Here is a 25,021-nt window from a genome sequence, read left to right as displayed (position 1 = left end):
TTGGGGTGTTGGTCCCTACTCTTAGAGGGAGCTCTGCGGCTCTCTCATCCCTTTTCCAGAGGTCTAACCAAGTGCTACCCTTGTCAGTGTTGGACAGAAGTGTCCTTTCAGTGGCAGCACGTGCACACAGGCTCCTTTGGGTTCTGTATGAGGCTCGGCGATGGACGTGTGCGGTAGTTTCACTCCTGCCGTGTATCTATCAGAACTGTATTGGCAGTATCAAATAAATAACGCAACAAAATTTTGGTTTGGTACAAAATACATGTGTATTTATGAATTTATGACCAAATTAAATATGAAACCTTATATAAAAAGAGGTGTGGGTTTTTGTTTTTTGGCCCCGTCCTCCGGTTCTCCTCTGAAACAGCGGAGTGCCAGGAGTCTGGGGAGTGTTTCTTGCTGTGTCATCCACCCCTCCCTCCCTCCCTCCCTGGTGCCTGGGGCGTGTCCTGCACCAGGTGTTTCCTGTTTCTGCCTCCTGCACGCCAGAGCACCAGTCCCTAGGGACCGGAACTCACACCTCCTCCCTACCCCGCGCTGGCCTGCCTCCCCCACAGCCCCTGGGGTACAGACTGGTTCTAGCAGAGCTGTGGGGCAGGGCGGTGGGTCCCTGAGGAGTGTGTGGGCCTGCCTCGTGGGGATACTGTGGCGCTCTCCTCTGGGCCTCAGCTCTCACCACCAGCCTGTCCACCCTCATCAGTAGCCCTGGGTGCCGAGCCCTGCAGGCTCCTGGGAGACCAATTCCTCCTCCTTGGCTCTTTAGGACCTACAGTTCCTGGGAGGCCCCGTGTGCCCTCAGCTTCGTCCCCTTCTTGGAGGGAAGGGGCTGCCCTGGTCTGCATGCTTCCTTCTCAAAGGCAATGAATGGGGCACAGCCTTGCCTTGGAAGCCAGGGCAGAGCTCAGCTGCAGGAAATTTGATCTCCAGCAGAGGGCAGCATGTAACTGCCTTCCCAGCCAAAGGTCCCAGCCCAGAGAACAGGGGTTCACCCAGAGCTCCAGGTCTGGATACCACCCATTCATTGCAGAGTCAGCTGTTTCTGGGCCGCCTGTCCCAGAGTTAATCAGCCATCCCTGGTGCCTAGCCAGTCCTTTTTCCTAAAGCATCTCTCAGGGCTCTGAACCGGCACTGTCTCCTGACCGTGCCTCGCTTCTGCAGGACTCCATCCCAGAGATCTAAGAAGGGTGAGGGGTGGTGAAGAGTGGGTCAGGATTAGGAAACGGGGAAAAGGTCAGCTGAGGCACAGCTTTTACCCCATGGGCAAAGCTACTATTTAATCCTGCAATCTCATCCTTCTCTGTGGACTAAACTGCTGCATTCTCTTTCTCCTTCCCTTTATGGTAAACCAGGTCTAGACGGGCTGTCTTTGATCCTTCATTACAGGAGACTCCTGTTCTCCAGCTCTGTCCAGGCACCTTCAAGATGGACAGCGCTGCTCGAGCCCTTAGACCAAAGCCCTCCCTCCAACCCCACAGCTTGTCCCCAGCAAGCTGCAGGCCAGGAGCTGGGCTTCCCTGAGGGGCAGCCAGCAAGGCCAGGGCATCCTCAGCCACAGAGGCGTCAGGTCCTTCCCTGCAAGGGCTCAGAGTAGACAATGCAGCCTAACCTCTTGTCTCCTCATCCCGGAGCCTTCGGTTTGGCTTTATAAAAATGTAGGCTCTACAGGGTCTTTTTCTGATCTTCATTCTTTGGGGAGATCGCGTGTTTCTGTTGGTGACCTTCTTTTGAGTTTGGTTTTCATCCCTCTGTTGTTTTTTCACTAATTTTGCCCCGCCCCATAAAAAGCAGTGCTACCCAGGGGCAGAGCAAGCCCCTCCCACCGCAGAGGAGCGAGGCATTGCTTTGCACAAACCGCACCCTTCCTCCTTCTCCCCCGCCCCAGCTGCTGCCTCTGGCTCCCACCTCCAAATGTGAGGCATGCAGGAGCGGGAGAGCAGTTTCTCACTGCCACGAGAGGCCCCACCTCCAGGCCTGGAGCTCAGAACCACCTCTGCCACCTGCCCTCAGGCCTGCATTGGCTGCAGCCCTGGAGGGACACTGGCAGGACAAAAACCTTTACACGAGTGGCCTTTTGCAGCTGTGCCCCAGGACACAGACATCTTGAGTTGGGCTCTGAAAGCTTAATTTCTACCCTGACTTCTCCCGTGAGGATCTGAGTGTGTTCCACGTAGCAACGCCCACGAAACGTTTGCCACCCTGAAGCCCACGGATGGAAAGGCGTGGCTGACAGGCAGGGCCCTCGCTGTCTGGGACAGGGGCTGCCTCCCTGGCCAGAGCAGGGATAGACACACAAACACACCCTCCTGCAGGGAGCTGTTTCCCTCGAACGCTCGTGTCCTCAAGCCCAGAGAGAAGACGCAGGAGCCCTTTCTCTTCCTGCCCCCAGCCGGGACCCTGCCCTGCCCGGAACCAGGGGCCCTGCGGCTGACCCTGTTCTGAGGAAGGCCAGCTCCTAAGCCGTGCTGGCTGGTGACATCAGCTCTGCCCTTAGGGTCCTGGTTAGGTGGGTCCCCTTGTCCCTGTTGGGTGGAGGGGGTGATGCTGAAGAGTGCAGGGACAAGGGCAAACGGGGACGACAGCAGCAGGGTTGGGAGAGGGTGGCAGCATCTCAGACCACGGCCGAGGAGGAGGACGGGGACGCCGAGCTGGCTGCGGAGGAGGACGGGGAGGAGGGGCTGTTCCAGAACAGCCAGCGCCGCTTGGGCTGCCGCTTCAGGTGCAGGTAGTCCTCCTTCTCGCGCTCCTTGCGCGCGCGCTGGTAGTGGTCCTCCTCCTTCAGGTACCAGACGGGCGGCCAGCGGTGCTTCTCGAAGTACTCCTGGTTTTCTGAAGCAGAAGGCATGGAGATCGGTTAGGAGGAGGGCGAAGGGACAGAAGACTACGGGTAGGGGAGACGCCTAAGCACACAGTCCCAGCCCGAGGCAGGTTCTGGGCCAGCACCAAGCACACTGACACCAGGGTCCAGGACAGGAGGGCCCAGTAGGGGAGAGGCGCTTCCAGGAGATATGGAGAAGACAGCACACGTGTTGCTGCTCCCAACCTACGCCCTCCGTTAGCGCATCCTAAATGGAAGTATCACCAGGAGAAAATGCATTGACTCTACCCAGCCCGCCCAGCACTCTCTTGGAGCAGCACAGCACACTGCACTGTCCTCCCGGCTGCAGGCTGAGTTGCTGCCACGGCCCAGTGTCATCACCTAGAAGGGACAGGACCGCAGGGTAGCCCAGGAAACTACGCTCTGAAGGTGTTTCTCAAACCCTCACTGGAGAAGTCGGTCAGAGTTTGATCCTATTCAAAAATCCAAGTAGACTTTCTACAGAATACATAACTGCACCACAGTCATGCAAACGATGTAAATCAAGTGGAGCCTGGGGGCGCATGCCTGTAATCCCAGCACTTGGGAAGCTGAGGCAGGAGGATCACAGCAGGTTCGGGGCCAGCCTGGACTATACAGTGAATTCGAGACCAGCCTAAGTTTCATAACAAGGCCTTGTCTCAAACAAAACAAAAAGTAAGTCAGGGACCTGATGCTGGGAATACAACAGGCTGGGGCCAAGAAAGAGGGAGAAGGAACAACACAAGGCTAGGGATGAGCGTGAAGCTCCTGCTGGCCAGAGCCCAGGTGCTGAGGGAATCGAGAGGCAGCGCCGCTGCCACAGGACCCTGGTCAGAGATGGCGGGTGGAACCAGGGAGCGATGTCATTGGGCCTGGGCTTTAGGAAGAACGCGCTAGAAGGGCCGTAACACGCAGAGAGGAGAGCACCGGGCTGGGAGAGCTGGAAAGGTGCAGCAGCCACCCTGAGCTGGGAGGGATCGCAGCAGAGGAGGGAACCCCGTGAGGACACCGAGTGGCAGAGCCTTTGGGGGAGCCAGCGACACCTCTCCCTGCAGCCAGTGCAGCTCATGTTGGGCTCCAGGACCTGAGAAATTAATTCAGCAGAGACGGAATTGCAGGTGACTGTACAGGGTACCTACCCAGACCTGAGTGGTCTCTGCTGTGGGAAACCAAGTTTCTGGGTCATGAACAGCATGTTAAAGACTCATATGCTTTTCTATATGTGTACTGGATTGCAGTACCAAGGGTCTTTCTCATTGTGATGCCCTGTCCCGGAGGGTCTGAAAACTACCAACTCTCATCAATGCCCTGAGAAACAAGCCTAGAGGCAGAGTGAACTGCCCAAGGTCCCCAGCTTCCCAGCCCTACAGACAGCACTTTTCCTGGGGTTCCCCCCCCAATATGGGCCCCCACCCAAGGCCAAGTGAGGCCCAAGGATCATTGGTCCCTGGGTTAAAAGTCCCAGCTGTAGACTCAAGCTGAGGCCCCTTGAGCCCAAGGCAGGAGCCGCAGGTGCTGCTGGGGCTGGCATCAGGGGACGTGGCCTCACCTGGGGACATGGCCTTCATGTCTCGGGGGAACTTGCGGCACACGTTGTTGTAGTTGGTACAGATGTGGTGGAGACACCAGTCGGCCAACTGGTACGCACAGTGGAACTGGGGACAGAACAGAAGCGCGTCTGTCCTGAGACCCCTGGGCTCAAAGAGACTGTGCAGACGCAGTCCCCTTCGGAGCTGTGGGAGCACCCCACAGTCACACGGCCCAGCCCCAAAGGTGAGCCCACCCAGGACTGAGGAGGACCATGCTTAACTTGGGCTCCTGGGCACTGCCACTAGGCCCTGTGTCACCTTGCTTCAGCCTTGCTGAGGCGGTGACACAAAAGATATCCACGGCCTGAAGGGTGGCCTCCTGCTGCACCCGCCCTCTTAGCTTTTATCCTACATGACTTCCTTCTCCTCCCCAGCAGGAAGATGCAGGCGTCTCAGCTTAGGGAGCTGGCCCTCCTAGGAGTGTCCCCAGCTGTGCTCCGATGTCAAATACCAACCTTCAGGGGCTCGATTCTGCACTGAGACGGGCTCTCCAAGTTAGGGAGTCTGACACTGTAGGAGGCCTTCCTGCCTACAACCTCCCAGCCTCCCTACACACGGCCAGTGGGCGGGAAGATGAGCCTGCAGGCAGGCAGAGTGCTGTAGATTCCTTCCCTGCCCTGATACCTGAGCCAGCTCCAGGAACACGAGGACATCTCCGTCGATGTCCACCATCATCTGGGTTGCTTCCATCAGCCCGGTCACCGTGTACTGTTCTGTGACACACAGAGCCAGCCATCAATGCAAGAACCGCGGGCACCTGTACTAGTTACACCCACAGCAGGGGCCCCCTGCAGGGTGGAGAGAGACGAGGACAGGGGCAAGTCCCAACAGGCCAGGAGAGGCCACAGGTGACTCGGGGAAGCTCCAGTGTGAGGGATGGGGGCGGGGGGGGGATGAGGCAGGACCTTAGTGAGTTGGGGACGCGGGGTGGGATGTGAAGGAGGATGCTAACTTCACTAAGAGGATATTCTAACCACATCTGTCCCACCACAGTCCGATATATACAGGGTCAAAAGTCCCCAAGAGAATTAGCCATGGACACAGACGGGAGAGGTACGAAGCCTCATGTTCCCTGAAGACAACACAGAAGGCTGAGGACTGTGAGTTAGAGCTGTCGAGTTAAACCCAGCTGCATTCATTTAAACTTTGCAACGAACTTGCATTTTATATTAAAACTTTCATGCTGAGGAAGAAAACACCCTCGGTCATGAATCTTAATGAGAAGTGTCAGTACTATAAACTCATGAGGGATTTTATCTTTAGAGACAAACATATTTCCCAACTCCGTCCACAGAAAAGATCCAGAAACAATAATCACCCCGTGAGCAATGAGCATTCCCAGTACACAGAAATCCCGTGTCCATTTCCAACTAGGGTAAGCCCGGGGCTCTCAGAGAAATGGCCAATGCCAAGTGGTGGAGCAGGTGTGTCCAACCTTTGGAAACCGCAGGCCAAGCGTGTCCCTGAACAACTAGCAGTGCAGCCCTGCGCAATCATAAACGTTAATGTTATTAGGCGATTTTCTTGCAATGCTTTCATGACTGAGTGCATGAGGCTCCTGCACGGGTTGTGTAGGCAACAAGAGAAGGCTGGATAGGGAAGGGCATGACTGGTGCCAACTCTGCCACCTGTGCCCCCACGGTGGCATTGAAACCCGGCATGTCAGATCTTACTGGTGCTTGTGCAGCTTGGCGACTAAAATGCAGGGACTTGGGGCTGGGGATTTAGCTCAGTGGCACAGCGCCTGCCTGGCAAGTGCAAGGTCGTGAGTTCAATTCCTGGTACCAGAAAAAAAATAAAAATAAAAAAAAAATAAAAAAAATAAAGTAAAATGCAGGGACTATATTTTTTTAAAACATAGTTTAAAACACAGAAAATAAGGGAAGTTTGTTGCTTACATACATTAATTGTATCATATATTTTATATGTGGCCAAAGATAATTCCTGTTTGGCCCACACAAGCCACAAGCCAAAAGGTTAGACACACATGTCTTAAAGCATGAAATATACAAGAGGAACCAAGACCATCCCATCCCTCCAGATAGCAAGGGAGCCCTGAGACTCCGGAGCCAGTGCAGAGGCTCCTATCACGTAAACGTACAATGTTTGAACTTCAAAAAAGATAACTGTACTTCACTGAAACCAATCAAGTATGTCCAAATCTAAGAGTTCATAATAATATTATTAAAATGCAAACACAAGCTGGGCATGGTGGTGTACACCTGTGCTCCAGCACTCAGGAGGCTAAGGCAGGAGGATCACTGTGAGTTCAAGGCCAGCCTGAATTACACAGTGAGATCTTGTCTCAAAAACAAAAACAAAAGATATTTGGTCACTTCTGAAACAATAGTTTCAGAAATAAAAGTATATTAAATACTGGTAAATAAAAGGAGAGAATCAAGTATTCACCTGCCTTTCCTACATGACCTGTATCATTATGTAACAAATAGCAGGTGAGGGTAAGTTTCTCTCTTTTGAGAAGTCTTCCAACAGATTAATGAAGAAGGACTGGCTGAACTGGAATATTACCATTTTGTAACACCTTAGTAAGTTGATGGATCCAGACAATGACACTCAATGTCCACTAAAATCACAAAAAGAGAGAAGAAAACAGACAGTCTTTGCCCCTTAATGAAGTGAGAAATAACCTGTGACGCAGTCTTACAAAAAAACTGATAAAGCATGGTGACACATGCCTATAACCCCAGCACTCAGGAGGCTGAGGCAGGGGGATTACTGCAAGCTCAAGGCCAATCTGGACTACATAGCAAGATGCTGTCTAAAAAAAAAAAAAAAATTGTGCATCTGATATAGCCTCTAGAGCCAAATTTCCAGTTTACTACATTCAACTACACTATGAAACTGCAATCTGCAAAAATCTAGATCATGAAAAACTCTACTGGAGGAAAAGACCAGTGTTTTGTTTTTGTTTCACCAAATACATTTCAGGGAGAAAACTTTTTATTGGACAAGGTAGCCATAGATTCAAGAAATCTAAAAGATATATAAAAAGCCAATCCATTCTGTGAGTGTTTAAGGTTGCACAGTTGGATGATAAAGCAAGAAGGGAGGGTGAGACAGTGAGCTGGCAGGAAGTGCTCTAAGAAAAAAGGGCTGAGCAGTGTGGGTCCTTCCAGCTGGGAAAGAGGGCTCTGATGTGGGACGAGTGGTAGTGACTTCTGGTGTGGCCAGCTAGCTTCCTGCTCCTGACACACATCAGGCTTGGAAAAATGTTTTGTTTTATACTAATCCACTAAGCTGAACATGTTTCCTGTAGTTTTATGTATTTCTATTTATATTTAACAACAAACAACGAAGTTTTAAATATGAATGAATAACTTCACGGGAAGTAGATCTCACAAAGCTCAAAATTTCACCAGAGTTGAGAAATACGCATCACTCCTGAAGAATCCTTTACAAGGTACATGTACACATTTTTGTATACACTGGCTAGTGTGAATGCACCATTTCCAGAGAAAACTTATGCAACATGTGTGCAACATTATTTTTCTTTTTAAATTAAATGAATGAATGAATGAATGAATGCATGCATGAATGAATTTTTCAGAATACCTGGGATGGAACCCAGGGCCTCACAGATGCTAGGCAGGCACCCTACCACTAAGCTGCACCTCCAGCCTCCAGCATTATTAAAATGGCTACCATGTGAAATTACATAGGAGAGCTTAAACAAAGGATTTGACTCACTTCCAATTGCCTGCCCTGATGAAATGAATGTTTAGAGAAATTCCTCTGCATATTTTATTTTTCCTTGGGATCATTTCTTGATAGTCTTTTAAAAGTAAAATTACTCCATCTTAGGATTTGAAATTTTACGTGATCTGGGGAGACCACACCAGTTTTCCTAGGCGAAACTGTTACAGCCATAATCTTGAGATGCTTCTCTTACTCCCTGCCTTAAAGTCCCTTTTGACCCCAGCTGGGATCCCTGGACTCCCACAGAAGGCTCATCTCTTCATATTTTGGTTCTGAACAATGATTTCTGCCTTCTTCCTGTGACCATGCTCTGCCTTACAATTCCTTTATCAACCTGAGATTGCTGTCTTCCCTCATGTCTTCATGCCAGTCTTGGTCCTCTGTCCAGGGACCCAGCAATTCTGATACTTGGTCCTTGTCTAAACCCCAACTCCTTATCTGAGGATTTTCTCTCTGCCTCTCCCAAGCCTGGCCAGAAATGCTAACCTTGACCTCACCATCAGCACCAGTAGCAATACCAACAACACAAACATCAATTCCAACATCAGCAGAAGCCATCTGGCTGCCTGGGTCTCCAGCCTGATTCCCTTCACCCGAAGAACACTATTTCTCTCCCTCAGACCCTTGGACCTGAATTGCCCTGCTGACCACCCTTCTTTCCCCACCCCTGAGACATCCCAGAGCTTCCAGCTATCACAGCCCTTTCACAGAGTCAGGAGTGGAGGGTCAATGTTTGTTTTCTGTTTCTGCAAGAAGAGAAGGTGGTGACAAAGGTAGAGAAGAAAGAAAGGGAAGTGTGAAGCAGACAAGAAGACTCACAGGGTAGAAATGTGGAATGGTGATCTAGTCTGTGTTGACGTCGAGGGCCTGCCTGAGTGAAGCCAAGCCAAGACGCAATGTGCCATTGCCTGCCGGGGACCACTTTGTGGGCTGAGGTGACCTGTGCAGAGCCTCTCCGCGGCACGGACCAAACACCCTCCTCACCTACATCCTCACCCAGAAAACTACGTGTCAGTGGACTTCATTCTAGGAGCACTTCATCCCTTGGGGTGCTGTCTGTTCCCAGGAGAGAGGGGACAGGTGACACATAATCACTGCCCCGGCAGGCTCTCCCTGACTGCGCCCGGGGAGCGCCCTGAGCACTCCAGTTAGTTACCTGTGAGGGCAACCAAGTGCGGCAGGCAGAGGCGGTTGGCCAGGATGATGAGCTTCATGTCGTCCAGGTCGGGGCTGGAGGTGAACATGCCCGTGTAGAGGTACTCCAGCACCGCCCTCATGCAGCTCTTGCTCGTGTAGGGAAGCACCACCTGGGTGGGGAGAAGCAGGCCGGGCGCCATGAGGCTCAGCTTAGGGAAAGAGTACCTCAGGTCCAGGATCTGTGCTGGGCTTGTATCTGCTCAGGGACCCCCAAAGGCCCAGCCCCCAAAGTGACGCCTGGTGCTGAGCCTCACTTTGTGGACAGCACCCAGAAACAAGGCACAAGACTCTTTTAAAGGGACCTGGATTCTTTGCGGCATCTTGAAGCTGCTCTGGCTTCCAGGTGCTCTAAAGAGCCATTTACATCACTTACCAACACCCCCTCTCCAACCCCGCCACCACTACCCCCACCTCAAGCCTGCAGGGAGCAGTTGCAGTGGGACACAGAAGGAGCAAAGGGAACGCCAGCTGGCTTCTCTCTGGCTGCTCAAAGCTGCTGCTCTGGGCCTCTGGGATCTCTCTGAAGCAGTGCTGCAACCAAAACTGCTTTCTCATCAGATGTGAGTTTCTCTGGGCGTGCGGGGAGTTGGCCAGAGCTTTAAAGCTGGTGTCGCTGGTACTGAGAAGTGCCCGGGGCTGGCAGGCCCCTGGGGCTGCAGAGAATCCCAGTCCACCCTTTGTAAATCCAAATCCTACTCCCACGTCAGAGACCACTCCACACCTCAAGCCTTCCACTTGGCCTTCCCTAAGGACTTGCTTCCCAGAAATCTCAGGAAGGTCATCTTCCGGATAGCGGGAAATGACACTGTATTGCTCTTGGCTCAGCTTTTCATTCAAGTACTGGGTGATCCTTCACTAACAGACAGGTACTTGGCAGAAGCCAAAGACCTAGTCCCTGCTCTCAAAAGCAATGACAGACCAGTGGGAGAAACTTCAAGGGGACACCCAGAACTTTCCTCATCTGAGCAAAGTAGAACTGTAACTACAAGGCATAGTGGTGGGCAATTAATGTTCCAAGATTCAGAGATGAAGGTGAACGCCAAGGGCTGCAGCCTGGGCTACTGTGCATGGCTGGGAGGATGGGAAAGAAAGAACATTTCTAAGCAAACAGTGATGAGCCCTTCGAGCTCTGAGCTTCTGGTCTAGCGTTCTGAGGAAGTGGCAGCACAGGGAAGCGGAGGTGAGCTGGCCGGGTACTACTTAGAGGGCAAGGTGACTGCACTCAGTATGCCCTTTTCTATTCCGAGTTTTGATGCTTTGACTCTAGAGCCTTCATGGCCCATTGAAATGGTCCAGGCTGGCCAATCCCAGGCCTGCTTGCTGGGCCTGCTCTTCCCCTTCCCACAGACACTCTCCAGCTCCTGGCCGACCCTGGCACTTCCCGGTGTGGCACCCATGATGCACACGCTCCCTTCCTCGGGATCTGTAACAGCACAGCTTTTCAGTGGTGAGCGTCTCCAGATGCTGGCCTCACCAGAGCTCAGTAATAATAAAACCTGTCTTTGAAAACAGTGGTGGATTCAACTTGGGACACAATTGTTTTTTTCCAGTTGTGTCACAAGTCTCAGGGAGGCAACAAGGTGTTACGTAAAGAGCCAAGGAATCAGCAATCCTGAGACCCAGTCCTAATCTCTCCTTTCTGCTCACAGGTCACCATCTGTCAGGGCTTCCCTTCCCTATGTACGAAGTGGGAATGCCACACTGTGAGAGTCACATACGAAAGTCCTTCCCAAACTACCAAGTTCAGCAGTAACTGTAATTCCCCCTCCTGGAATATGGTCAATTCCCTGGCTCTAGGAACCATCTTATACATTTCTATCAGGCCCGTCACTCTGTCCCTTTCCCGTGACCCCTTCCCATGCTCCGCCTCACCTCCCTGGTGGAACTTTCCACAAACGGCCCCCCAAACATGGCAGCCATCCAGTCACAACTGGAAATCAACAGGGGCTTGTGGGCGCTGATGGTACCATCATCCAGGATGAAGGTCACGTCTGTGTGGGAGGAGAAGAGGCACCGCATGAGCTTCTGTGAGCATGAGGAGGATCAACCCCAAGGGCGACATGGAGCCCTGACTACCCAGCTTTCTTCTGAGGCCACAGCTGCGTAGCATGACCAAGCTCTCTTCTCAAGGAGCAGGCGGTCCTAGCTCCAGGATGTCAAAGCTAAAACCTGCTTGGAATGCTAATGGGACCAGCCCACGTCCTTAAGAAAGCTATCTGGAGACAATCCCTGACCTTCTAAGCATGCCCCATACCTGAGAAGGTGCCCTTCGCCAAGCACTCCTTAACCCGGTTGGTGCGGCGGACGTGGAAGGCCTTGGTGATCTCCTGGTTCATGAAGGCCTCGTTGTTGAGAATGTTGGCCACCATCATGCGCAGATCGAAGACTTCCAGCAGCTCGGCAATGTGGGCGATGTGCATGAGGTCCCGCTCATTCTCACCCAGTTCGCCTGTGTACAGGTACTTGAGAACAGCCCGGAAGGGCCCTGGCTGGATGGAGTTATCCATCTTCACCACCACCATCAGCCGGGATTTGTAGGTCAGAGGATCCTCTGCCATCTCTTCCTGGATGCTGACAAAAGCTCGGCTCCAGGAAGACAGCACACGACCCCTGCCTGGCAGGTACCCTGTTCCACTGCCCCGCAAGATCCCGTCACTGGTTGAGGCTCGGAGACCAGCAGGACCGGAGCCTCCCACCTCATCCACGCTCTCACATACATCGAAGCTGGCTGCCCGTAGCAGGAAGTCCCGCCCGTGGTGGTGGTGGTGATGGTGGTGGTGTTGATCGGGGTGGCCCCGGTGGTCCTCTGGGCGGGGTCCCCCTGGCCCCGAGGGGCCTCCCAGCTCCCCCTCACTCAGGTCCATGAGGAACAGGTCGTAGAACTTGGAGGAGGAGGTGGAGAGGTAGATTTTGTGGGCAAAGATACGCACCCGCTCCTGCAGCACCAGGATGACGTCCGCACAGAGCGGGTCCTCCAGGAGGTGGGCGGGGCATTCCTCACTGCTGGAGGGGGGGTCGGGCACCACGATGATGGGGGGCGGGGGCTTGGGGGGCAAGAAGGGTGCCTGGAGCAGAGGCCGCTGCACATTGCGGAGGTGAGACTTCCAGAACTGTAGGTGGCGCCGGGAGATGAGCGCAGCCCGGATGGCATTGTCAAAGACGTCCTTGATGCCAAACTGGGCCACCACGCTGGTCTCATAGTAGGGGATGCCCAGTTCCTTGGCCACCTCCCGACCTTTTTCCGGGGGAAGGATCTCATTGGGCTTGATGGGCCTGGAGAGTTCAAGGAAGGAAACCAAACTTGTGTTGGTGGTGGAGGGAGCGTGCGCATCCTTCCCCAGGCTGGGGGCCTCTGCTCATGATCATCAGTGCTGGCCCCTCTCCTGCCCTGCTCTCTCTCCTCTGTGTGGCCAAGTTCCTATAAGGTCCCTCAGGTCCTCCTCCAAACCTTCATCTTCCAGGAAGCCTTCCCTACTTCACTACCCATGCCAGACCTCAGTGCTCCTCATGCCCCAGTTCAAAACCGTGATAGCGCCACCTCCCTTTCTGCAATTAGCATGGAAGGGCTCACATTGGTATTAACCTGCTCATATACGGCTAACCCTCAGTGTTCCCGGGGGACTGGTTCCAGGACCTCACCCGGATACCAAAACCCATGGAATCTCAAGTCTCTGACTTACAATGTTATAGTATATATGTAACCTGTACACATCCTCCCCTAGACTTGAAATCATCTCTGGATTGCTTATAATACTTAATACGATGTAAATGCTATGTAAAGGGTTTTATGATGCCTTGTCTAGGACATAACAACAAGGAAAAAAGTCTACACATGTTCAGTACAGATTCAGTATATGTGCTGCCGAAGCGAGCATAATCAGTACAGGTTCAGTTTTTAAAAAATATTTTCCATTCACAGCCAAACCTCTGGATACAGAAGGTCAACTGTATTAGCTCCAAAAAAATTGTAAGACCTTTTGATGTAAATCCCACCTGCCCCTCCGTCTTTCTGCACAGTGCCTAGGCACAGCACTGTTTGCCCCGTAGGTGTGCGACAGACACGTATGTGAATGGATGGGTGAACAAGCATGCCTGTTGGCTCGGATGTAAGCTCACTCTAAGTGGAGGGAAAGATGTAAGCCTCAGTGGGGTTCCCTCAGGGCTGAGCAGGGAGCTATGGTGACCTGCCCTCCTTGGTGCCCACCCCTCTCCCCAGCCCCCAGTACCCCTACCTGGCCAAGGGCCGCCTTGCTCTGTTGACGGCCTCCAGGTCAGCATAGCGCAGGTCCAGCTGGCAGCCCACCAGGATGACAGGCGCTCGGGGGCAGAAGTGCTTGATTTCTGGGTACCACATGGTCTTGACATGGTGGAGGGAATTGGGGTTGGCAATGGAGAAGCACAGAACCACCACATCCGATCTGGGGGTGGGAGAGAGAAGTCGTGGGCAGAGAAAGCTGGGGGGAAGTGACCTGTCCCTGCAACGAGGGCACATGCATGCGCACCCCTACCCCTGCACTGCAGGCCCAAACCTAGCTTATGAACCTGTTCCCCCACCTCCTACACATTACATAACAATAGTACCTCTATAATTTATGTAGCATTTTAGCACTTAAAGACTCGTGGGGCCGCATGACTATCTTGCTAATTCAAAATTACCATTTCTACCATCTCATCGTGAGAAAAGTCAGCTCAGGGTTTGGACGTGGCAGAGTTGGGACTCAAACCAGGCCTCTGGACCCTACGCCCAGGCTCCCCCATCCTTCCCTGCCCCAAAGGCATCTGCTGTGCTGTTTTCCTCCACACTTTCCTCTAGGTCTGAAGGGTACAGAGTTGCTTGGTCCCTGGAGGGAATAGAAAAACCCGCCCACATGCCTCCTTACAGGCAGCCCAGGCTTCCCCTACCTCCCATAAGCAAAGCGGCGATCTTTGTGGTGGTCTCCAAAGGTGTCCCAGAGGCGCAGGGAGACACTGACATCATCTACCACGTCTCGGGAGCGTTCCAGCACCTGGGTGGGGGTGGCAACAAGGGTGGCAGCCCTTGGGTTAGGTGCCAGCTCACCCCCAAGGTCTCACAGCAACACAGGGGAGGGGGGTGAAGGGACAAAGTGGCATCTCCTACTATGTACCTTGCACAACACACTCATCCGCATGAAATCTCTGCAGAATCAGTAACAGTGTGGCCTCAAAGCCCAGCAGAATCAGGAGAGACACAAAGAAGGTACAGCCGGGATCCTATCCTTGTTTCCAGCTTTCCTTGCAATCACATATTGACATGATCTTTCGCCATTGGATCTTTTCCTGTCTCTGCTTTCACCTTTCCTAAGCTGCAGCTCAGAGGACTCCCCAAGACTTAGGGATGTGACTGCACAAGACGCAGTACCCAGCCTAATCGGGGTCTGCCAGGCGCCAGTCCAACTATTCGAAACACAAACGGTCGAAGACAATGCCTCAGTCGTGGGCTCCCCTCAACCTGTCTCCATGGGCTCCTTACGCTTCAGCTGCCCCCTCTTGGGCGCCTGGGGGAGGCAGCGAGCTCTGGGGCCCCGTGAGCTCTAGAGACACTAAGCCACGGCTAGGAAGAAGCCTCAGAGGCATGGCGTGGTCCCCTGCCGAGTGGTCTTGCGGCCTTACCTCTTGGCACACACGATACTGGTCGATGGCCCACACTGTGGGCACATGGGTGGCGAGCAGCTGGTACTGGGTGAGGGTGGCATTGCAGGCCCGGGCACAGATGAGCCTGGTCTTGCCCACAGCGTTGTCCCCCACCACCACGCACTTGATGGTCTCTACGTTTGGTCTTTCATAATCCATGTCAGAATCCATTAATTGGGACCTGTGGGGCAGGAGGGCAGTGGTCAGGACAGCTTGGCATGCCAGCTCCCCGAGACCAGGGTCAGGGCAGGCAGCTCCGGTCAGCTGCGGCTGGCCCCTCGTCGAGCATTGGCACTAAAGGAGAGAAGCGCGGGCGACTTTCGGGACAGGGGCTCTGCAGGGTCCTGAGGAAACATCCCATTCAGGCTGAGAGTGGCAACGCCACCAGATGGACCACTTGTTTCCCTCTGGTCCGGCCTGTCCTCCTGCTGGGCTTCCGGATGGAGGAGGCCTGCGAGCGATCCCAAGGCAGAGCCTGCCCTGCGCCTGTCCTGTCCCAGCCGCCCCAGAAAGAGGAGCATGTGCTTGGGAGCTCACTCATCCTCTGCTCTCCTCCTCCTCCTCCTCCCAGGGCTGTGACAGCAGCAGAACAAACAGCTGAGAGAAGCAGAGTTGGGGCCAGGTCCCCACCCCTTCCCAGCATGCCCCAGGGCAGGCCCACTTTAAAATTTAATGGACTTGTCAGGGCTGAGTGGCAGCTCTCCTGGCCTCCCCCTTTGCCCTGGCCCTCTCTGGTGGTGCATTTCCATGCCCCAGGCTCTTATCCATCCTCCAAGCCTAGCCCTCTTTGTGGAGATGGGAGAGGTTTTCTGCCAGCCTGTATGGGCTGGAGAGGCTTCTGGATGCACCTGCCCAGCCTGCAGGCCTCCCTCCTCTACGCTGGGCCTGTCACGTTGCCCATGTGTCTTGTTCAGCTAAAGGCCTGCCTGAGACGGGGGTAGGGTAACCATGGCTTACGCCTGTCTCCTACCTGGGCTGCTCCTCCTCAGCTTCCTCCTGCATGCAGCCCCTGAGAAAGCGAGATTTTCCCTCATCTGTACTTCCCATTCCTGGTAAGACCCAGCACTAGGCACTCTCAGGAGAAGCTCACTCTGCTGTCTCCATGGAGTGCAGGCTTCAGGAGAAGCAGTGTCAAAACTTGCAGTGTCAAATGCTTGCCTCAGTTTCCTCCAGTGTTGGGCAGAGAGGAAGCAGCTTGTTCACCCCCAGTGAGGGATGGCTCAAATGAACAAACAGAAGGCCCTTCTGCCGTCAAAATGTCAAGTCAGAGTCTAAAAAGCTGTTACCAGGAGGCTCAAGGGGGCTTAGGCTGGCAGCCTCTCAGCTGGAATCCACCCTCCTCGAAGGGTTGAGGGGACGCTGAAGGGAACTGGTTTCTGCAGGGTCATCGGTCGGCCACTGCTCACATTCCCCATGTGCAGAGAAGGGGCTAGAACGACCCAGAGGAATCCTTCCTCAGCCAAGGCTCAGAGGTGCCCAGGCACCTCATAGCTGAGCCATCCAGCCCCAGAGCCAGGCCAGCAGCAGCAGCAGAGACGCTCCACTCCTGCGGGCTGTAACTGGATGCCAACATGCAGGAATGCAGAACCGAAATACCCAAGTAACAATGGCAACTGGGATTTGCCCGAGTGGATGCAGCTCAGCAACCTAAGCGAAAAGGGCAGCAAGGACTTTTCAGTGAGGCAGCTCCTCCTCCTCCTCCTCCTCCTCCTCCTCCTCGGAACTGCACAGTATCTGGATCCTTAAACAACAAAGGTCTCCATGCAGCTCCCTCCTGTCTACATCCTACTTCTCTTCCCATTAGGCCACCGTTCTTCCCCCGACTGGCGTCCTCCTCCTTCTTCTCTCTCCTGAGCTAAGGACCAGGAAGCCCACTTTGACAGTTCCTGGGGGATGTTTGAGAATCACTGTGAGGAGGCGTGTGGGTGTGGTTTCTGTTTCATGGATAAATAACAAAACACAGATAGAATCCCAAGTGCAAAGTACACACAGCTGCAAGATAGAAATGCAAACCCCCTGGCCACAGAACTTCTTTCTGGAGTTTAGGTTCTAGCAGCATGTAGCTCTGGAGGTAGTGCGGGTGGGTAGGGGGAGAAAAGAAGGGGTCAGGGCCTCAGTTCTTCAATCCAGGAGCATCCTGGTAGCGGGGATGATACCAGGACACCAGCAGAGTAGGGCTGGTCCGAGTTCAGCCACTTTGTGATTAACACACTCCAGCACACCTTACGTTGTGTCACCTCTAGGGTTAAGTAGAGGACAGCCAACCAACAAGTAGAACAGTGACAAATACTGGGCCATGAGTTTAGACACCAGACTTGCTGCATGTTCACCAAGCTGAACACCCCTTCCCCATGTGCTCCACGGCTGCCCCTCTGACTTTCCCCAGTGTGTCCGTCAACCATCTCCCTGTACTTAATATCTTCACCCATTCCACCCCTGTCCCAACTGCCTGACTGGCAAATGTCATCCGCCTACCATGGAAAAGGCAAATCACTACACTTTGGTGGGCATCAGTCTTCCCCTCTGGAAAATGGGTATGAGAGCACTGGAAGACAGTCTCATGGCTCGCCATTAACTTGTGCCAAGAGAGCCAGGGTGAAAGGAGGTACTTGTCTTCTTATGTAATGTGATATTATATAATGCCAGATTGTATATCTATATGTGTAATGATATCTCCCTTTAAGATACAGACTGGCCCAATTAAGCCAGCAGATCTCTTAGTCTAATCAGGCCTGTCTTAAATGAGATTCTTGTCCTGGAGCTAGTGTGCCAAGAGTAATGCAATTTCTGCTTTGGATAGTTCTACTTTTCTGGACCATTGCTGGTGCAAATGGTACAGCCCACTCAGTGAGCATCTCAACTTCCCTTTCCCTCTGGCGTCCTCTCCTTCAGTGACTCTAGACTTTTCCTCCCCATTGCCTCATCCTTACTCCTGCAAAGCCTCCCAGCTACCTTCCAGAAACTAATATTCCCTTGTACACTCCCCTGGGATTCACAACTCTCAACCCACTCCTCTCCCACATAATCCCAAAGTCCCAGCATGTGCTCCCCTCAACCCTTGCAGCGTGACCACTGGGGCCATCTCCCAAAACAGCTTCCTGCCCAACTGCTCTCCCTGCTCTTCCTCCGCTGCAGGCGGGACTTGAAGGTGTGCTCAGATTAGCTACAAACCTCCTGGGCTCCCATTCCCCCCCACACACACCCCTACACACACTCTCTGCAGAGCTCAGAAGAGGCCCCCTTTCCCTCCCACAGCTGATAGGAGGCTTGTTCATCAGTGGCTGCCCTAGTCTGGTTGTCAAGGAAACAACAGAATCTCCCTGGGAGCCGGGCTTGTCTCCTAGCAACCAAATCCCACATCCTGCATCTTACAAAACGTGAAAGGGAGGAAAATCCTGAAAATGAAAGTAAAAATCTAGAAGATGGATAGGGAGAATCGGAGGAGACGAGCAGAGGGTGGATTTGGAATTAAAGGAGCTCGCACTGGGGTCGCTGACATTTGTAATACCTGCGAAGGCGTAAAGATGGATCCTCAATTCGACCCAATGGGCAGTAAGGCCCAAAGAGATCTTGAATGGTCATATTAGCAAAACTGCAAGCCTAAACACAGGATGAACCTTCTCAAGCCTAAGATGTCGAAATTTTTACAAGCAACACTAGCGGTTTTCACCAGTACTTTACCAGAACTCAGTTGCACAGACTGCAATGGAGTTGAACTCTGAGACACCTTTACAACAGCAAGCAAAACGCCCAAATTCCACCAGCATTTAAAAAAAAAAAAAAATTTGCACCCCAACCTCTTTTTTAGCCCCCGCCACACTGTTCTGCACACACAAAAGGGAAAGGAAAAAAAAAGAGAGAAGACGAGAGAGAAAAAGAAAAAAGGAAAGGGGGAGGGGCACAACACGCTACGGCATTCAAGTCATCTCCCTTTCCCTGGAAATACAGCAGCGGAGGTTAGCCCCTCGCCCCCTCAGACGCCAGCAGCGAAGCCAGAGCCCTGCTGGAGGACAAGGGGCGCGGGCAGGGCCGGGAGGGCGCGCGCAGGAGGCAGACGGAGGGCGAGGCGGCGCGTTTGCACAGGTTGCTTGCAACCAGGGCAAAACAGAAAACAGTCATTTACTTACACCACTACATGTGACGGGGTAATTGCTAGTGTACGGAACACATCTCTTCCTGCTAAGCACGTTCATTTTAGTGAGATGTCTGGGGTCACTCCACGCGGGCAAGTTAGGACGACGCCGGCCTCCCTCGCCGGCCGCTGTGGGCTCCAGGTCCGGCCCTGTTCGCGATGATCAGAAACTCTGGCAGATCAGCCCAGGCCGGACGGCGCTGCACTGCAGACACTGCCTCTTCCGGATCAGCATCTCCCCGCGCCCGGGGCGCCCAATGTCATGGAGGCGGGGGCGCGGGCTGGGCTGCGCGCGGCCGCCCCGACCTCCGGCTGCGGGGCCGGGCCAGGCCGGGCTCCGGCTGAGGCTGCGGGCGCGCGGGAGTGCAAGGAGCCGGGCGAGGCCCGCGGCGCCGGCACTGTCTGAAGACGTCTGCCTAGCGCTGCAGAGCCGGGCGCCGCTAGCGACCTCCTTTTTTCATTCACAAAAAGGGAAAGGAAAAAAAAAAGAGAGAAGACGAGAGAGAAAAAAGGGGGGAGGAAAAAAAATCGCACCCAGGAACCGCTGCCGTAACAGGGACCGCCCACCGCGGCGCACTGTTGGTGGAAAGGGGCGGGGGCGGGGAAAGAAGGTGATTGGGCTGCGGAAGCCCCGCCCCTTTCCCCGCCCTCCTGCCCCGCCCCTGACGCCAATGCCCTCCCCCGGGAGTCGCCCGAGGGTTTCGGCTCTTCCCTGGTGCGGGCTTTTCGGCTCTCCACCTGGCCATGCGCCTCGCTGGACTCTTGCGGGGTTATCTTTTTCTCCAGGAGTTGGAGAAGGAACTCACAGGCATCCTAGCGCGCCAAGGAAGGCTTGCGAGTTGGAAAGAAAGGGAGCTTTTTTCTGTCTTTCCCCTTAAAACCCAGGCCTCCACCACTTGCCCAGCAGAAGACAACAGCGCTTCACGCAAATCCTCTGCGACCCAGGGACTTTTCCCTGCACTTGAGCGCCTTCCTCCATCACCCCTGTAGCTTCTGCCTGTGCCTCTGACTGCCCTGACCCTTAGGGACTTCGGGGTGGGTACCTGTCACACCTGTCTCCCACCAGGAGCTTCTTTAGCGGTTCTCGCCCCACCTGATCAACTACAAGGAATTCATGGACAACTTCTGGCCCCCGATAGGAATGCACCAAACTAGCCACAGAAGCGGACCCGAGTCCCCTTTGGGCACTGTCTCCATCTACCCCTCTGTAAAATAGAGTGTTTCTAATCGCATCTGTCAAATGAATGAGTGATCTCAGAATGAAGCTTCAGGATGAGGCTGGTTTTGTTATGATATCTGGATGACCAGCAGTGGTGCTAGTTAGCTCCTAGTTTTATCCGTCTTAGTGATTGCCAGGGCCTGCATGTCTCCCACCTCGATCCCCTCCGTGAAACTTCCGGCTGTGCTGAGAGTGCAAATCCACTTTAACAGCAGTTTATGCAAAATATGAGTAGGGAGACAAACTTACTACCAAAAAAGCCAACTAAAAATCGCTCTATTGTCTGAAAGATGCCTCTCTTCTGTTAAATCATATGATTGGAGGTTGCCCAGCAAGACGCTTGTGATACACGTGCATTCTGGCCTACTCGGAGGGCAGCAGGAACTTGACTGTTGCAGGGTGCTTGCAACCTTCCGAATCTACTCAAAGCTGCAAAAGAGACTGGCAGTGACTGCAGGTGCCACTTCACACTTCTGGGTAGGACTCACCCTCCATAAAACAGAAAGTACTAGTTCACATACATATTTAGGAAGGAAATTTTGGCATAGAAGAGTCCCACGCACTTCTCTGTGTCCAAGAGTGATTGAACTAATAAAAACCTTGTACGTGATCACTCGAAGTTTCCTGGCATGCTGGGCCAAAGCACTCGTATCCTGCTCCCTCCACCCGGCTCCAGAGAGCCACCGGAGCCTTGGGTGCCTGTTGGTGCTGCCTTTCACATGTCCTGGTAGCATCTCTAGCCCCAGTGCATTGCAAGGTAGGAAAGCAGAACTCCTCTCTGCCCCAAGTCATGTGACATAGGGAGGGGCGGGGTTTGCTACCCAGCCTGTAAACATGGAGCCCATGCCCTTTCTCCCTTAGGAAAAAGGGCTCAACCAGGAAGCTCAACCAGACTGTCAGAATCCCAAGGTATGGATCTGGGGATAGGTCTTGGACTACTGTGTGTGTCAAATGAGGTTGCACACCTACTCACTCTACTCACACTCAGCGCACTGGCCTGGCGGAGCAGGTGCCTTGCTGAGGAGATGGCCTCGATTCCCAGCTCCGCCCTGCACAATCTCCTCTTTCAGCTGTTCTTCAGCGTCCTCTGCCACCTCACCTCTCAGGCATTCCCAGTACAATCCTTACTCAGTCCTCCCGTCACGGTTCTGGCCTCCACAGAAACCAACACCCCTGTCCTCCTCAGGCTCCCAATCCTTGCCAAGGTCCCCACTCAGAGTTTGACCCTGGCTGTCTGCAGCCTCTGCACACCTTTTCCTTGGGCAGCACCCAGGGTTCCCTCACTCCCAGCACCAGCTCCCAGCTTTTGGTGGAGGATTCTAGACACCATCAAGCCCGAGCCCTGGCTGATACCAGGCCCTTCTCCCCAAACCTCGATTCCATCCTCCAGCTGTTCTAAACAGCCTCACACCAGCTGCAGGCCAAGGACCTGCTATTACACTGCTTCATCCTGGCTCAACCCTCCGATGCTGTATCTTGGGAAACACAGCCTTACCCAGGCCGGGCTCCCTCAGCAGCAGGCAAGGAGTTGTCGGTGGTCCCCCCACCCCCCTTCTTCAGCGCTCAGCAGCAGCAGCAGCAGCAGCAGCACTGTCACAACCCCCGCTCCCTCACCTGAGCCTGCCCACCCCTGGCTGGAAGTCTGCTTTTCTGGCTCAGGTTACTTCTCAAGGCCAGCAGTGCTGGGAAGGTTTCCCAGAAAGCCTCCTGAACTCTCTCTGCCTCCTCTTTTCTCCGGTCACACAAGCACACCAACCCTCTCTGCCCATCTGCGGCAGCTGGGAGCCACTGGTGTGCTTCTGAGATAGTTTCAGAACAGCCACTAACTGCCATGTCTCTGGCTAGCTGAGCTTCCGCGCCGCCTTTCCTACTTCCCACGGGCTGGGCAATGCCCTGTGCATGGCCTGGCTTTCTTGGCTGTCACTGGAGGGGTTCCTGGCAGTGCTGAGGCAGATTGGGTTCCAGAGTCTCCTGCTCCCACTCCAGCATCACCACAGCCTGTGACTCCCCCTTCCCCAGTGACGTAAGCCTTTGAACCTGTCCCCCAAAGTCACCTTCTCTGTCCCTCCGCACAGCCACCCTCCTCCAGGCCAGCATGTGGCTGTCACTTTTCTGACACTGGGCAGATGCCCGCCTGTGAGTGGGAGGCTTAGTATGGGGAGAAACGCCTCCACCCTGTTCTGAGGAGGTGCATGGCGCAGGCTCCTGACCAGTCCCACCACTGTCCTGCCCTCTTCCTGTGGCGCTGGGGTTCCCTCTTCCTATGCAGACCCCCGCTTCCTGTCCTTCCTCCAGTCTGGACCTTCCATTCACTCCACAAGCAGCTCTGGCTCTCCGCAGAGCTCTGTAGACTGTGAACCAGGCTTTCCCCACATCCCTCTGCCAGGACTTCCGTTCCTCCAAAAGCCCATCCCACAAGCCTGGTGACAAGGGCCTGCTCCTCCACAGGAGGGTGCATCCCCACTCTGCCCTGGGCTCAAAGTTCAGAACCAACTATCAAGCAAGATGCAAGGCCTCTCTCTGCAGGGTGAAGGAGCAGGAAAGCCTAGAGGCTCTCAGCCTCAGTCCAGGAGATGGGGCACCACCAGTTCCCCACAAAGACGTGGGACCCTTCAGGGCCTCTGCCCAAGCAGTTCCCTCTGCAAGAACACTCCTCCTCTTCCCACCCCCTTCATAAGATTTAAGGATAGTGCTAACTCATCCTTAAATCTCTGCCTAGATATCACTGCCTCTGGGAAGCCTTCGGCAAACACCCCCTGTTAAACCTAGGTTCCATTTTCTTCCTCTGTGCTCCCCTAGATACCAGTTACACTGCTCTCTGATTGAGCCTTTCCCTCACAGTACTGAGACCTCCTTGAGGGATTGCATAATGTTTATGTAAAAGCCTGTAACCTAGTACTTCAACAAGCACATAATAGATGCTCAATAAATGCTTGACAGGTGAATGAATGTTTGGGGAGAAGAAGTTAGGGAGGGAGGGAGACCACACAACAAAGTGGCTACTCACATGTTGCTCACTGAGGTCTTCCATGGGCTGTACCAGCCTCGTCTTCGGGCTTCCATGGCTCTGTATGGGGAAGAGGACAGGCCAAGGGAAGACAGAGGGGAGAAAATAAGTGAGCACTTTGTGAGTGACCCCAAAATCAGACAGGCCAAAGGGAGGGCTTTGCTCAGGACAAAAGTGTGGCTTCTGCTGTCCAAGCTCAGAGGGCTGAGACTTCAGCCTGCGGGACAACAGGGACCACACAGCCAGTCAGGGGAGACAGAAACTGGGGCCATGCCCCTCCCTAGGCAGTTCTGAACTGGTTGCATAATTTGGATGACAGTTGTCACGAGGAGGCTTGAATTCTGTCCCCATGGAGCTGTGTGACACTGGACAAGTTCTTTTCCTTTCTGGGCTCAATTTCTCATGGCCAAGGGTCAGTTCGTGTGACCTTCAAGGCTCATTCCAGCACTGACATCTAAGGTAGGCGCCTAGCATGGAAGGCCTGGATTGGCTGTCCTTTTCATTGGAGCAGCCTCTGATCCAAATTGGTCCCAGCCAAATATCTGCCAATGGTTGCAAGTGAATGGGCAGGTATTCCAGGGGAAGGGCATGCGATTAGACACAAGGTGAGAAACAGGGAGAGAATCTAATTCTGCAGTCATCCCCACCTTCAGCTTCCTTAAATGGTCAGTTGCCATCTTGGGTCCAGTTCAGCCAAAGGAAGGTCTAGAATGTCAAGGGAAATAGGGAATGACACAGCAGGGCTTGGAGAGGCCAGCTGGATACCTCCGGATGCAGTTGGTTCTGTGTTGTTAACAGGGGGTGGTTGACTCTGCAAGGACCTGCCCCCCAGGGGCAGGAGGAAGCCAGGTGTTGTGGTCAGAATTTGCAAGATTTAATACAGGACACATAATTTATAGGATTATTTTATAATAATCCCCCAAAAAGTCAAATGCAAAAGAGTATGTCCATGTGCTAGAAACCCGAAGAAGATCTGTCCATGTGCTAGAAACCCGAAGAATCCGGCTAACAGCCTGGATCCCACAGCAATATTCTCCACGAGTCCAGCTGGAGGCCTAGAGCCCACGACAATATCTCATGCAAGTCTGTATCAAGGTTCTGCACTGGGAAGGCCCCAAGGTCAGTAGTGGAAGTTAGAAAGTCTGTGCCAGAGGGTGAAGGATCTGGGACAGCAGGCTGTGGGATCTGCACTGGAGCCAGGAAGTGATGCTCAAGGTAAGGCCTAGAGCTCCCCGAAAGAGAACCGCAGGCATCCTCAGCAACAGTGAGCACCTGAGCTCCCTCGACGATGAGAACAGCTGAGTTCATATCAGGAAAACCAGCGTGACAAGCTTCTCCAGCAATAGCACGTCATCTTCCCACTCCAGTTCTCCTTTTATGTTGTTGGCAACAATCCTCAGGTGGGATTTCCACACCCTAAACCTTGCTGACTCTGTTCAGCTAGGTGTTCCAAATTGACCACTAGTTAATCCACCACACCAGAAGAAGAGGAAGCCCCCAAGAGTGAAAAGAAACAAAAACAGAGGCGCAACTATTGTTTTTCTTGGTGGTACCGATTGAAACTGGCTGTGTGACTTTGGGCCAGGAACTTAGTCTCTCTGGTGCCCCATTGGGAATAACAGTATCATGTTCCTGAAGAGACGATGGCTAGATGGCCTTCATACTGTCCCTT

General features: G+C 53.6%; 1 protein-coding gene across 3 annotated transcripts; it reads right to left on the bottom strand.

Annotated features, from left to right (window-relative positions):
* Nucleotides 1-247: 247 nt before the first annotated feature.
* Nucleotides 248-23,409, bottom strand: Rhobtb2 (Rho-related BTB domain containing 2). 3 transcript variants are annotated; one of them, XM_005373692.2, is made up of 10 exons: nucleotides 23,350-23,409; nucleotides 14,971-15,172; nucleotides 14,242-14,345; nucleotides 13,572-13,757; nucleotides 11,594-12,612; nucleotides 11,212-11,330; nucleotides 9,299-9,449; nucleotides 5,050-5,138; nucleotides 4,386-4,491; nucleotides 248-2,826 (listed from the first exon to the last, which is right to left on the bottom strand). In XM_005373692.2, exons 1-10 carry the CDS (start codon nucleotides 23,403-23,405, stop codon nucleotides 2,609-2,611), a joined length of 2,250 nt encoding a protein of 749 aa, XP_005373749.1. In that variant the 5' UTR covers nucleotides 23,406-23,409; the 3' UTR covers nucleotides 248-2,608. The 3 variants fall into 3 exon arrangements, with proteins under 3 accessions (XP_005373749.1, XP_005373750.1, XP_013369398.1); XM_005373693.2 differs by lacking the exon at nucleotides 23,350-23,409 and adding an exon at nucleotides 19,119-19,679; XM_013513944.1 differs by lacking the exon at nucleotides 4,386-4,491 and having other exon boundaries at nucleotides 2,686-2,826.
* Between the last annotated feature and the right edge of the window lie 1,612 nt (nucleotides 23,410-25,021).

This window comes from Chinchilla lanigera, unplaced genomic scaffold, assembly GCF_000276665.1.
Source record: "Chinchilla lanigera isolate Chin_1 unplaced genomic scaffold, ChiLan1.0 scaffold00002, whole genome shotgun sequence".
Lineage (NCBI taxonomy): Eukaryota > Metazoa > Chordata > Mammalia > Rodentia > Chinchillidae > Chinchilla > Chinchilla lanigera.
The sequence above is the reverse complement of the archived record's forward strand: the minus strand, read 5'-3'. Positions and strand labels throughout refer to the sequence as shown.

Bases quoted from the DNA above. Each gene is read 5' to 3' on its own strand.
- Rhobtb2 (XM_005373692.2), bottom strand. From the start codon at position 23,405: ATGGAAGCCCGAAGACGAGGCTGGTACAGCCCATGGAAGACCTCAGTG. The intron at 13,758-14,241 runs GTAGGGGAAGCC...TCCCACCCCCAG, and splicing joins CGCCGCTTTGCTTATGGGAG to ATCGGATGTGGTGGTTCTGT. The intron at 2,827-4,385 runs GTGAGGCCACGT...CTTCTGCTTCAG, and splicing joins CATGAAGGCCATGTCCCCAG to AAAACCAGGAGTACTTCGAG.